This window comes from Sinocyclocheilus rhinocerous, unplaced genomic scaffold (assembly GCF_001515625.1).
Source record: "Sinocyclocheilus rhinocerous isolate Xijiao unplaced genomic scaffold, SAMN03320098_v1.1 scaffold1243, whole genome shotgun sequence".
NCBI lineage: Eukaryota > Metazoa > Chordata > Actinopteri > Cypriniformes > Cyprinidae > Sinocyclocheilus > Sinocyclocheilus rhinocerous.
In genome coordinates this window covers 1,610,329-1,625,653 of record NW_015626033.1, presented here as the reverse complement: position 1 = coordinate 1,625,653, position 15,325 = coordinate 1,610,329, and the positions used below count along the sequence as shown (strand labels likewise).

General features: G+C 36.7%; 1 protein-coding gene across 2 annotated transcripts in view; it reads left to right on the top strand.

The window, feature by feature from the left end:
* LOC107707351 (SPARC (osteonectin), cwcv and kazal like domains proteoglycan 2) overlaps nt 1-15,325 on the top strand; it is a 42,233-nt gene that overhangs the window by 8,910 nt on the left and 17,998 nt on the right. The window contains exons 2-3 of one of the 2 annotated variants that reach the window (XM_016511343.1): nt 11,749-11,757; nt 12,125-12,170. In XM_016511343.1, the coding sequence (XP_016366829.1) occupies nt 11,749-11,757; nt 12,125-12,170 (55 nt within the window). The remainder of the gene's footprint in view (nt 1-11,748; nt 11,758-12,124; nt 12,171-15,325) is intronic. The other variant, XM_016511350.1, reaches the window with a different exon arrangement.

Below are 15,325 nucleotides of genomic sequence, written 5' to 3'. Positions count from 1 at the left end.
ATAATGTGTAATTATTCTGTGGACAAACAATGTGTGTGTGGTTATATTTTTTTCTATTGACTATTATCAAAATTACTACTAGAAACAACAGAAATAATAATAATTATAAAACAATTAGGTTTCCAAAAGTAAGAATAAACCTGCATGTGGTTTGGCATTTCTTTTATATTTACACCAGTGATGGGCAAACTTGGCCCTTCCAGGTCACTTTCCTGCAGAGATGTGATCCAACCCTGATAAAACTCACCTGCCTGTAGCCTTCTAGTAGTCTTGAAGACAATGATTAGCTGGTTCAGGCAGTGTTTGATTAGAGTTGGAGCTAAACTCTGAAGGAAAGTGACCTGGAAGGGCCAAGTTCGCCCACCCCTGATCTAAACAGTCAATATACTGTAAAACCAAAATGCATTGAGATTCTCTTGTCAGCTGTAAAATCATGACTATCAATGACCGTGACGTCAGATGATGGGGTATTTGTGGAAAACGGGACATCGTGAGAAAATGATGAATCATTCCTGCCATCAGGCAACTCTTATTCAGAATCACATCTGTTGATTTGTCCACATCGGTTCGAGCTGCATGTTCACATGATTTTACTTGACAGTTTTATGTCAAGCCAATATGGACTACCCAGAACACATGGGGATAAGTGTTTTATTAAGATACTCAAAACTGAGACAACTCCCTTTTATTATGTCCTGTTGGCCAAGACTTTTGTGTTTAACTTGCTTTGCCTCAGTAGACTATGGATATGGTAAACTACCATGTACGAGTGTCATAAAACAACAAAAAGAGTGTTGTACGATCAAACAAATACAGAATGATGCTGTATATTTTCTTAGAATTAACTTACTTGGATGCATCAGCTGCTGTTCCCCTAAAGTTCACACAGGTGTCTTTGCGGAGTATGTCATATTAACTATGGGCGATTGATAAGCTCAGAATGGCACAGTACTTTCTGTCTGCATTTTGACCTGTTGAACTTTTTGTGGAATGTTTTGCTTGATTGTGCTTTCTTTCTTTACGATAAATGCCATTGGTCTGATACTATCTTATGAAATGCAATCACGTTCACACATTTTTTTTTTCAAAGTGCATTGTCTCATTTAGGTTAGATTGATAATCTAACCAGTTTGCAGTTCAAGGTTATGCTGATTGCTGAGCCACAGTAAAAGCCCGTTCATACCAAGGATGATAACTGTAATTATAACTATGACTATAAAGCTTTAATAACCATTCATACCAACAGTAAAAACTATATTGGCATCCACATCAGCGGACAATAACATTCTGTTTGCATGCGCTGCAGTTTTGTCATCAGCTGCTTTAAATGCTTGAGCTCTTTAAAGCAGAATGGATTCTGATTTGCTGTCAATGGGTTTATTGTCATTTAAAATCAAAGTGATTTTTATTTGACATTTTTCTGTGTCATTAACCTTGTCAACCCTCTACGCACACCTTGGCAATATAATCGCCATTGGCTAGTAAATTTTTTTGTTTACTCGTCAGACTGATATACTATTTTACACACACACACACACACGCGCGCGCGCGTTTATTTAGCTATCTAAATGGGGACATTACATGGACTTCTATTGTTTTTATATACAGATAGTTATACACTTTTTAACCTAAACCCACCCCTACCCCTCACAGAAAACTTTCTGCATTTTTACAATTTCAAAAGTAAAAAAAAACTTTGTTTACTTTATTTTAATAGTTTTACAAATGAGGACATCCACAAATTTAGGTTTTTGCCGATTTTGTCAGGTTTTGCTCACTTTTGGTTACAAATTTGTCCCCAAAATATGGTTAAGTAGGTACACACACACACACATACACACACACACACATATGATTCCACCCAATCAGCTTATCTTTGTAAAATGGAACAGCTTCTTAAATAACTGAATGTGCACTCTTAACTTCAGCCAATCAAGCATTATATTATGATAATTAAGCACTATTTAATGATAGAACTAGTGATTAGAACTAAAACTTGGTAACCATGAATGAATGCATATTTGCCATTTTAACTGAACTTAGTACTGGTGGTGGTGTTTAAGATATTGTTGGTCATAGGTAATAGTAATTATTATTAAAAGATACTAGGCCTACTACTACTACTACTATTATTATCTGCTGGGTTCATGAATATTAATCACGTTGTCAGTGTTCGCTCGAACTGATTTGCTGAAATCAAAACAGGGACGGTAATAGATGAGTGCCAGCCAACGAGAGCTGTTCGCGCATTAGCTCTGCCCACTGCCGAGAAACCGGCATATCTTCTGCTTGTTCTTAAAAGCTGAATAATTCTAAATGAACTCTGTTATTTTGACAGGAAAATACAACAAAGAATATGGTTTACATGTAGCGCGTCGATTCAGCGTGGTATGCAAGACTCTCGCTCTCTCTCTTTGCATGTGTGAGAAACACAGCGCTATCAGTAAAGAGACGGCGAGGCGGGCGCCTTCACACTAGTTTACGGTACGTCAAATACAGGTGCGCTGCGTGCTACATACTGCGCATCCATTGAGTACATGACATGATCCATTGAGCGCATCCAGATAGTACAGATCGCTTGACGGAGAGTGAAACTCTCAAGCGCTCAGTCAGCGTGTTTATCGAGTGAAAATCTGTGTTGAACACCTTTCACACACATACTGGCGTGTAAAATCTAAGAATTTATTAGCCAATGGCTAATGTTAGATATTATTTAGTTGCCCAGAGTAAGATTTAGTCGCATATGCGAGTGATTTACTCGCAATGTAGAGGGTTGCTAAATGTTTCAAAAATATATATGTGAACTACCAACCTGCTGTCAGGCCTTCTGTAATTCAAGGGTCCTGTTATGGTATGTGGATAGATTTTATTACCTTGTTTTGTCAAATCCATGATATCATATGAGATATATGATACCTAAAAATGGAAAGTTGACACAAAGATCTTTCAGTCAGTCTGTCTACCTTCTTACAGATGAAATAAATCTAAAAATAGGCTTCTTTAAAGTCAAGACATTGGTCTGAAAAGGTCCTGCCTTTGGAGAATAGTCAAGGTATGTCAAAGCTACACCACACATCATAATCTGTCCTATCTGGGAATCTTAGTGAAGCATGTCAGAGTCTCATTTTAACATATTAAGTGAGGTCCATATAAAAGTCATTCTAAATAAAAGTTTTGGTTGATTGATTTTATAATGCTTATAATGTTTTGAGACTTCCAAAGTCTAAAATTTGTTCGATTAACATTGAGTTTTGATTATTTATTTATTTTTAAATCCCACTGACTGCATTAGAGTATATATTGCATTACATTCTGAACAACTGACTGAATCAGAACCATTTTTGGCATGCTCGCTTATCTATTTCCATACAAGTGGAAAATTAAATCTTATTTCATGGTCAGTATTTAAGACCAAATATACTGCAAAAATGTAATAGACTGGGTCGTTTAAAATGACAAATCCCCGTTGGTACAATTATATTCACAATTGCCTTTGCAACATTAATTTTGAAGTGAGCTATATATCAGATTTGTCCAACATTATAGAATTTAGTGCACATTTGCTCGCTTGGACTTCTTTCCTATTAAACATCCTGGGTGATATGTTCGTGTTCATTATCTGTAAATGCTTATAGAGATGCTGAGGGTAAACGACTCAAGTTGAATTTCACCCCACACCTTACCCGGCTGTTCAAGAGAGAAACCAGGAGTGAATCCGTTATCTATACTGAAAGTAAACAACCAGCAGCTCTGGCCAATTTTCCGGTGGCTGGCAAATGCCCCCCCACGCTCGATGTAGAAGAAGCTCATTAAAAATCAGTGCTTTCCCTTAGCTCCGGAACGCTGTGTCGGCTTGCACCTGTTATTCGTCCACTACATTTTTAATGAGGTAAAAATGTTTCAAGCCTACACTGAAAATGGTCTTCCATTTAACCATTCATTGGCATTTCATTAAACATGCACATTTTGTTTTTCAGGGTGGGTGGTGGAAGCCTGTTCCCTGTGATTGCTTTAGATGTGTCTTTTTCTTAATTTATGAAAATTTCACTGTGGATTAAATATTGAATGCATCAGTCTCTTTTTTGGACATAACTCTGTTGAGGGCTTTGTTTTGCACAGCTAAGCAAGTATGTGTTTTTTCGCTGATGAATGTAGTTTAAAATAACCTGGTGGTATGCAAATGCATCAATATTTGGCTGTCAAAAGAAGTGAGTGATCTCAACTGACAAGCCAATTGGATGTGCAGACCTACCGCAGAGAACCTTAGTGCTGGCCCCGTCATGGCCTCAGTCCATCAAGATACCAGTCACATGCTTGTGGAGGCGGGAATGCCCTCGCAACTGCCAGAGCAGCATAGCATATGGTCCATAATTACGGATAATGCAGTTTAAGATGATGCACCAAAATACCCCATTAAGATCTCAGCCATCAGCATTCAGTGCACTCAAATGCAAAACATTATGCTTTTTTTTGGAACACAGTTGATGCATGTTTATGCACATCTGTTTGTCACTCTCAGGTCTCAGCCCCATTTGAGAGACTCAACAGGCCGGATTGTACAGAGAAGGAGGTTGCAGGCCTGCGGGGCAGGGGAAATTGAGTGCGGTAGGATGACTGTTGACAAAAGCGAGTGAGGGCATTGCAGCACCACGTCTTGGCTATAGACCAGGAGTGTAGGTGGGCTTTAATTGAGTGGAGAGAAACTGGCCTTTCATCATTCTGCTCCTGGGGTCTGGGCCTTTCTTGCTGAATTGGACTTTTTATCTGGAGAGTGCAGGTGCGGTGCGGTGTGTGGCATACCCAGGCTAATTTTTGGAGGCTTTGGTCCAGTTCCAGACATGAAATTGGTCTTACAACTCTTTTAACATGTCCTTCCTTTTCCAATATGTGCAATACTTACTTTTCTGTCACTCTCTTGACTTGTTTCCTGCTGCCCCTGGGAGTCTGGGTACCAAACACTGTGTTCTCTGAAGATCAAGCTGACCTACCAAAACTGCCAAATAAAAAGGCTCTTGTTCTGTGCATCCAATTACAAATACAAGCATGACAGTGTTATTTTCACCCCCAAGACTGCTCATCCTTGATGAAGGTGTCAATTATTCTCAATGTACTTGAAATAAGACATGCTTTTTTAAAAATGTCCAATTTAAGTGACTTGATCTTAACCCCATTAAAGTGCATTTTGCCTCCAGCGTTAATGAGGCTGGATTAAGCCTAAAGAGCTCCATAAAGGTATGCATGAGGGCAAGAACTGTCAAGCCTGTTTTGGATTGAAACAACCCTAGTAAAAAAGTAATATATTTAAAATATATTTATTTCATACTAAGTATAGTTCAAATCTATTAACATATTTACTGACATATCACTCAAGTCTTACTGATATAAAAAATTCTAATTCAGCTTTATTGAATCTTGCATCTTTAAATGTAAGATATTTAAAGTGTACCTGAAGTATACAATAGTTCCACTTTAGCTCAATCAAATATACTTTAGTATATCTTTAGTTGGACTTCAGCACTACGTCCACACAATTAAAGTGCATTAAGTACAAAATTAGTTGTTCCAATTTAGACTTTAAGTATACCAGTTTAGTATACCAAAAGTACAATTGCAAATTATTTTTATTAAGTAAATAAATATGCAAATGTATTTATAGTATATTTAGCATGAAATAAATGTATTTCATATACAGTATATATTAGTATATTTATTTTTTACTAGGGAAGTGACTGTCTTCAATAAATCATTCACTCATCCGATTTGTTCAAGCATACTGATTCATTCTGGAGAAATAACACTACGGTGTGTTGATTCACCACTACAACAGGTAATTAGTCTGTGGCTTTGTTTGTAGCTGTGTCTGAAACGTAAGTCAGGGCCTTGCGCACTAAGGATGGTAACTATAAATATAATGTTTTTTGATAATTGTTCTAATTCTATAAGAATAGGAAAGTCCACACCACAGTAATCACAATACCAGCACAGAGGAACGATACAGTTAGAATCACTTTCAGAAGGATTTTTTTCCAGCTAATGAAAATATTGACAGCCAATCAGAATCTTCCCAATTTTAAAGAGCTTGAGTATTTAAAGTGTCATATGAAATAACTGCAGCTCGCTCTTATAATAAACAGAATGTTATCGTCCATTGACGGGGACGCCAATATAGTTGAAGTTGTCTTTATGGTTACCATTTTTCTTGGGAACATGCCTTTACTCAATATTAACGTTTTATTTATTAAACTGTTGTATAACACTTGAGCACTTCATTTTGTTCCAACCTGGGGCTCAAGTTATATGTCAGTTGTGGAAATTGTTAATATTACAATGTGATCTCATTGTCCATCTGTGTGTTGTCCATTATAGCACATTACAGTGCTGTGTATCTGCTAGGCATCTGTGGTATGGATCACTTCATCTGTTTACAATGAGTCAGGCTTCAAGTCAAGCAATCTCAATTTGTAAAATTTCTCATGCATCAAAGTGCACGCGGTAACCTCTTATGTCTCGAAGAGATAACACTAAAAGTCACATCAAGGCTTTCACCCTCAGTTATATGCTTTCACTTAAAGGCATGAGTCAGTGACAAATGCTCTCAGGGCATTCTCACCGAGAAGTCAGCACTCTCTTTGGAGTTCTGTCCTGGAGGAGCTGCCTGCTGCTGTTGGCTCTACAAAAACAGAATGGCAGGCCAGAGTTTTTTTTTACATGAGGAAAGCCAGGATATGTTCACAGTCAAGGGAGTGGGCTGTTAGCAGCGCTTTTGATGTGCCCATGTGCGGTTAATCTGAAAAGCCCAGTCGGAAAAAGCCCAATGCAAAAATCAAGTGGGAGGCTTGTGCTTGCCTGTCAGCTATAGCCGTGGTGTGACAGTGAAAACATAGTTGAGAATGTTCCGAATCCGATATATAATATAGTATCTGTTTTTCCTCTTGATTTCTTGGCTTGTGGAACACGGCCGATTAGATGCAGAGTCAACGGGAGAAGGGATGTGTGGGTCCTCAGCATCATGCACTGCCTGGGGTGTTTATGAACTGCGAGGAGCCTGTATGATTGCCGGCAACACGGTGGAGTGATGAATGCGTAGGTGTGAGGCTATTGTGAGGTCATTACCTCCAGGGTCCATCCGGCTTTGATCAATTATGGAAGACTGCCTCACTGTGCGCCTCCAACAATAAGTAATTTTGAGCATGCAAAACTTGTCAGAGCGAATCTCTAGAATGTGTGGAAACAAAAAAATGTGAAATAGTCACAACCAAACTTGAATCCCCTCAAGGTTACAAGGCATGACTTGAAATTAAAGAGACAACAAAGTGGGAGGACATAAGCTGAAAGCAGTGTGTCAGACAAAAAAGTGACAAGGGCTGGCTCCTAAAATGAAATATTTTGAGGAAAATTACTTTTTTGACATATGACAGAATCGCATGGTGAACACTATTGTTCAGTATTGCATCAGCTGATTAAGTGCAGAACTTCTTACTTTAGCCTTTAACAACTCTGCTGTGTACTGAAATGCTCTTATTCTAGTGATCCTGATTGTATGTGTGCCATACAATATATATCACTGTTTTGTAAGAATATCTGTGCCTGTTTGTGAAAAATGTTAATATATATTTTTAGAATACCGTTATTACACTAATTTTTGCAACAAAACTCTGCAGTGTATATCCTTGTTTACACACTGTCATATATTAACACCCAGTTAGTAAATAGACTGATGCATGTCTCACAAACCTGAATCACACATCACGGTTCTGATTTATTTAGAAACTGACAAATCCAAAAACTACTCACAGTTCAGTAAAGGTTGTGAACTGATTCACTTTCACTTTCTGAGTGAGTCTAATTGAAACTTAACAGCAGGTTCAAGGCTGAATCTTTTGTGATTGACTCAAGAATCAGATCATGAGAGTAATTTTCATGATTTGGATATTATTAAAAAATGCTTAATGTGGTTTAATGTAGTAAGACAGAGATATCAAAAGATCAAAAATACAATTCATCGATTATGCATACTATATACAGTCAATCAGATGAGCCAATAATATGAATGCAATGCACCAAAATGCTTAAGCATTTTCTTTATATTGGTTTTCTATGGGAAAGCTCTTAATGTGAAACTTTGTGCAGTACAATCATATTTTGCGCTCATCTGCTTGCATGTACATCAATAAGTGTATCATACACTTATTGATGTACATGCAAGCAGATGAGTGCAAAATATGATTGTGTATGTATGCATCATCAATAAGTTGTATACTGAATTTGTCATTTAATATCACTGTCTTAGTACATTAGCCTAGTAAAAAACAACTGGCTGGCAGGCAGCAGAAGAAAGCCTTGTTTTGCCTTCCAAGTGGAAGGATATGACATTACTTGAAACTTGTGAATTGAATGGTAATGCATGTTATATTTTTTTCTGATTGCCATAGTTGGTGAGATTCGTACATTTAAATTAACTTCTGCCGTCATCTGACAGTTTTGAAACTGTCTATCAATATACCCATATTTTAGTGATTTTAGTTCCCTGATGTCTTTGTGCTGTGTCACTGTCGCAGATGTTTTCGTAGCAGCAGCAACACAGGAGCACAATGGTGCGTTCCTGCATTTTTTCTCTGCATTGTGATGTAACTGTCAAGTTTGAGTGAAAAAGACAGATCCAGTTCACCCACCAAATGCTGCTTGATCACACACGCACACACGTGTGTGTATATCACTTTCCATCTTCTTCTCAGGTGTCAGTCAAATGCTCGTATGTCATATAAACATACACAGGTGTTTTCAGGGCCTCCAAATCAAAGCTGAATTTACAGAGTGCATGTTCAGACATGCCCGATTACATTGCAGAGATATGAGGGATAAAAGAGTTGTCAGTCAGCACAGCAGGGGTTGATGTGTTCTGTGGTGTTTTTGATGAGACCAGTGTCCTCTGAGGGATAGTCCTGGCAGCCTTCACTCAAAGCAGGCCAAAGATGAGCTGACTCTGGATACAGGAGACGCTCAACTGTAGATGACTGCTTCCCAGACTGTGTTTTCAAGTGCTGCTGACTCTGAAATGTCTCTATGCTCTAAAATACAACAAATTGTCGGGATTCCGCATCCATGTGATCACATTTTGGACTGACTTATGTTAAAGCGATATGATGATTCATAAAATGGGTATGTCCTTCATTAAAGAAAATAATTTCTGAGCCACCAGCGGCACCTTATGATAAAAAATAATGATTGTTTCCAAACAGGTTTCCTCTGGGTGCCCTCTTCTTCTTCTATTGGTTAGTTAAACAGATAGCCCTGCCCAAAACTTCTGCCATTGGTTGAGCCACTGTTGCTTAGAGTGGTTCAGGTTCCGGAATTTTAATTTTCTCCACAGGGGAAATGAGTTTTAATGATAAGTTATATAAACCTTTACAGACAACAAAGACAGACCTACTGTGAGCTATGAGGTTGTTAATCAATGGTATATGCTTTTGTTGAAGCCATCAACCCACATTATTTCACAGCCAAACTTACTGACATAAAAATTATAATGAAACTGTACTACTTGTGCACAATGCACATTTCTGAAAATTAAGCCTAAAATGTGTTTTAATGTCACTACTGATGAGGATTGTTTGATCTTTGAATAATATTTCTCTTTAAATGCAAGATATTTAAAGTGTACCAAAAAGTACACTTGCAATAGTTCCACTTTAGCACAATCAAATATACTTCTCAGTATATCTTTATTTGGACATCAACACTACTTCAGCACAAATAAAGTGCATTAAGTACAAAATTAGTACAATTTAGCAGATTTTTTATAGTACAATTTTATACTATACCAGTTTAGTATAAAAAATACAGGGTATTTTTATTAAGCGCATAAATATGTAAATGTATTTGTAGTATACTTAGCATGAAATAAATGTATTTTAAATACATTTTAGTGTATTTGTATCATGACAACTCTTGGTAGATTTTAGCATGGTAATGAATATGACAGTGTTAATGTATTTGGTCTTGGTGGAATAGATCTGCTACGCTGCTGCTGCTTAATTGCTGCTGCTGTTAGTTATTGCTGTTGTTGTAGATTATTGCTTCTGCTGCAAAGCAAGTACAGGAACGATACGGTGCAGTGAGTATTTAAGGCATACTGCTGCTGCACAAATAGCATATATAATAACCCGTTGCAGGTCTATACAGGTGGAGCTAGGGAAGGTGGAGGGTTTCAGAGGAACTCTCAATGTGTGCTGCGAACTGCTCGAGTGAATGCTACCCAGCCATTTAAATGTGAGGCAGTGAGCTCATTGGCTGAACCAATCAGCTAGTGCCAAGTAGTTTATCGCTGCAAATATCAATTTACATTAACGACCCATCAGCCTGCACCATCTAGAGTTTCATGACAGAACTTGGCATTTATTTTTCACTAGGGTAGTTTGCTTCAAATTAAAGTTTGTAAAGTTCATAGCTTGTTGATTTGATTTATGGTTTATAACTCTTAAATAAATAATTTTTCAAATAAAAATCCCTATGGGAAAAATACATCTGGAACCAATGCTGCTGAAATGTGGCTGGGCACGTTTGCTCTCTATTAAGCTTGAAGAAATCTTAAGCATTTTAAGAAATCTTGATGATGATGTGTTGTGATGATGGTCATATAAAATTAGATGATGATGATATGTTGTGGCAATATTTATGTTAGCCATGGCGATATTTCTCTACTCTGACTCATTCTTGCATCTTTTCAGCGAAGGGGAACACATTGATGTGACACAATATTTTCCACATACTTCACGCTTACTGAGTGTACAATTCTCTTCTTAATAAAAGTGCATATCGAAAGAATTTAGGGCTGTGTTTGCATGGGTGGCTACCACAATTTGCATAAACTAAAGATAATAAATATATTCAAGAGGTTTCACCACTCTGTCCATTCGATGTTTACTGATATGGACATCTAATGTCTCAGTACACCACACAGTATCTACTTTGCCAAGACAGCAAAAACTGACTTAAATAATGCAGGTATCAGGAAATCAATAACAAGGTTGTCCAGCACCAGGGACTGTTGCAGTTAAGCAATGCGGCACTGAATTTTGAGCCACTGGTCTTTCATTTGTCTTGACAGGGTTATATCATATCAGGAGCACATATTCATATAGTAAAATAATAGTTTTTTTTTTAGCAGGTTTTTCATTTTAAGTCAGGTCTTAAATAGATTTAGCAGTAATGTATTTCATCAAGACATATATTCATGAAGTGGACATGAAAGTGTCATTTTTTTAATGGTCTACATTTCAGGAGTGATAAAGCATATGCATTGCCACTTGACTTGTGATTTAAACATTTGCTGCAGAAAAGTAATAATTTATAGCGCTGTTGTAGCTGACAAAGCCAAATTCAGTCAATAAGCAATTTCACCTCCTGTTTACACCTACAACTGAAAAGATAAATGACTGCTGATGACACTAATAAGCTTGTGAACTTTACAAAAAAAGGTTGTTATTATTATTATTAGTCAGAGTGCTGAAATATTTCAAGTGTTATGAGCACCAAGTGTATAATTATCTTAAAGCAACTGCCTCTTTTTTAAGGACACTTGAGGGAATATCAAGGATATATTCAAATTTTACCCAGGAGGCAATTAGATGTTTTTTAGCAGTTGGAGCCTGTCTTTTTTCTTGATAGTTGCTCCTCAGAGATGCATCGCTCTCCTCTAACGGTCTCCTTCTCTTTTGTCTTTGATTCATCCTTCTCACATTTCACCAGGAAGTGGAGGTCAGTAGTGCTGTATCATGACTATGCTTGTGTTTGATGTCTCTTTTCAAATGCTTGATCTAATATTTGCTATCAAAGCTGTAACCCATTTTTTATGCAATCTAAGTTGCTCATGCATCTTCATTTGACATTTCATTTAAGCGTTTACCTTTTTTGTCTTGTTTGCCTCAGAATTTTTCTTAAATTCCATCCCTCCTTTTTCCATTAGTGCTTTTCCACTGCTTTTCACAATTAAAGTATCTTAGTATTGTACTTTTAAGTTTGGTTAATGAGAGATGCACAGTGATAGATGTAATAATCTTGACTAAATTCTTAACATTTATTCTGTGCAGCACATTTGACTGTTTCACTTCTTTGCTTTTGTCAGGACGATTACATCAGATCATGGGATGAAAGTCAAGGCTCGAATGAAAGTAAGTCATCTTTAATATTGGTAAAAGTATCACATTACATTTATTGGAGTGATCTTTTAGCCATTCTATTTAAGTGCCCAAATCGCATGATGTGCTGAACAGTGACCTAGTTTATTATCAAATGGAGCTGGATTTTACATTAGGTTAAATATTCAGACTAATTAGTGCCAGTTTGAGGTTTTTCTTCTGTGTAAATGAAGTCTTCTGTTATCATGATACTCAACATGCATTTTGTTTTCTGTCAGTTGCACACAAGAGTCAACACAGTTGCAGTGTAATGTATTCAGGGAAGTCAGGACCAATCAGAGTTCAGTATGCAAATAGATGTAAGAAAGAGTAGTACTCAGTGTGCAAATATTACAGTGATTTGAATAGATTTAAACATTGTCAGCAAGTCAGTGGAAGATTTTTTCAAACTTTATTAGCTAATCTAATTTTTTTTTTTAAAGTATAATGTTTTAAACAAAAATTGAAATAGTCTAGAATTAAAGTTTGAACCCCACAACACGTTAAGCGCTTTAATCTGAATTAATTATTGAATTAATTTAGTCAGAAATGTAATATTTAGTGTTTTAAAACAAGCACTGTAATTATCATTCAATGGTACGGTTAGGCTTGGTCTGCGTATGTTTGTCACAGCAGACAGCCCTTCTTTTCTTCTTGGCTGCCAAACACTAATTGCTTACACAAGAGATGAGGTCATCTCCTCGTTTTGCTAGAGTAAAGAGACTGCCCGGGCACATTTGAACATTATGTCTTGATTTTTTCAGTTGAAGTGAAGTCCTCAGAATGGAGGAGTCCATTAGCAAATATCTCATTATGTAATTAATGGATAATTGCTAGTTCCACTGAAGGCCCAGTAAGCGCCCCGAAGGCTTGATTTAGCACTGACTGACACTGGCTTTGTTCCTTCATAGCACAAATCCACTTAAGCTTCATATGTCCAAGAACAGAGGTCCACGAACCCGATGGTTCATTTTTTATATTTTTTTTTGAGCTGGCACTAAAGCTTCTTGCACAGCCGTCACTACTCCCACCACAAATCTTTTGTTTGAAACTCATTATTTGAACTGATTCTCTGTGACAATAGGGAATTATTATCAGATCCATTTGTCACAGTTGTTAGAGAGCAAGATTTCACACATATGAATAGATTTAAACATTGTCAGCAAGTCAGTGGAAGATTTTTTCAAACTTTATTAGCTAATCTAATTTTTTTTTTTAAAGTATAATGTTTTAAACAAAAATTGAAATAGTCTAGAATTAAAGTTTGAACCCCACAACACGTTAAGCGCTTTAATCTGAATTAATTATTGAATTAATTTAGTCAGAAATGTAATATTTAGTGTTTTAAAACAAGCACTGTAATTATCATTCAATGGTACGGTTAGGCTTGGTCTGCGTATGTTTGTCACAGCAGACAGCCCTTCTTTTCTTCTTGGCTGCCAAACACTAATTGCTTACACAAGAGATGAGGTCATCTCCTCGTTTTGCTAGAGTAAAGAGACTGCCCGGGCACATTTGAACATTATGTCTTGATTTTTTCAGTTGAAGTGAAGTCCTCAGAATGGAGGAGTCCATTAGCAAATATCTCATTATGTAATTAATGGATAATTGCTAGTTCCACTGAAGGCCCAGTAAGCGCCCCGAAGGCTTGATTTAGCACTGACTGACACTGGCTTTGTTCCTTCATAGCACAAATCCACTTAAGCTTCATATGTCCAAGAACAGAGGTCCACGAACCCGATGGTTCATTTTTTATATTTTTTTTTGAGCTGGCACTAAAGCTTCTTGCACAGCCGTCACTACTCCCACCACAAATCAAACATTATTTGAACTGATTCTCTGTGACAATAGGGAATTATTATCAGATCCATTTGTCACAGTTGTTAGAGAGCAAGATTTCACACATATAATGATAAATTTGATATTTAAGAGTTCGTATTTGTGCTATTAATAATGTGAACACTTAAGTATTAAAACCAGTATTAATCACATAAATAATTTGGTCATACATTGTAAGAAAGAAAAATCCATAGAAAAATGGAAAAGGTACTTGTAATTTTCTTCCAGGACATTTTCCGTTAAGTTTACTGACATTTAACCCTACTGGTTCTTTTAATCCAATGTGGAGTTCAAAATATGTGTAAAACACCTGTGAAAAATGAATACTGAAAATTTATTCAAAATAACACAACAGAGATTTTTATGGACTCTTCTTAGAGGCCAGTCACACAGAAGGCGTTTTAGCTTTAAAAAGCGTGAGACGTAGGGAATGGAATGGGGGGAACAATGCAAGGTCTCAAGACAAGCTTTTAAAGTTGAACTTCTTTTAACTTGAGCACCACATTTTTAGAAATTGAAAAACGTGTGTACACAAATATATGCACCGTCTTATTTTTAAAAATGTATTTGTCTTACCGCATTGAATGCATTTTATCTCCTTTATGAGATCATTAATGAGGCAGTGATGAGAGATTTGTCCCATGATGTTTCCGCTTAAAAGCAGCCAGTGCAGACATCAGTCAAATTCAGATCCTTTTTTCTTTCAAAGAGAAAAACAAGGAACAGCTCACTGATCTTATAGTGTCACAGTCCTTTGTATTTTGTAAAGAGCTGCAATTTCTGAAGAAGGAATTTCAAAAGTAAAAGGAATTCTATTTGAAATATATTAAAGAGATTGTTCTGGCCAAGTTTTAAGAGTGTTAAAAAACACCCTTGTTGTGGCATGATAGGAATTAAATTAGATAAATCTGCAGTGTAGAAGAAATGTTAAATTGTATCAATTATTTACTTTATGTTGGTGTCTAATTGGCCTTGTAAGACTTTATTTATAGTCTGATATTTCAAGAGCATCTGCTCTCCATGTTTCGATTTTCAGGCGTCAGACAGCTAACAGATACCAAAGCAGACGAAATTCCCAAAGAGCCTTATTTACAGTGTCTTCTTGGAACGTAGCACTGGTCCTTACCTTTTTAATGAGGAACAAATTTGCATTTTACAAGTTATCAACACAGCAGTTGTCATACAACTTCAGGACAAATCTATGATGTATCTATTGTGACAGTAGTTTTTCTCAAAACACCAGTCATAATACTTGCTCATGTCTATATAAAAACCTCCTTGCTTCAAGAAAGGGACATATCCTATAAAGT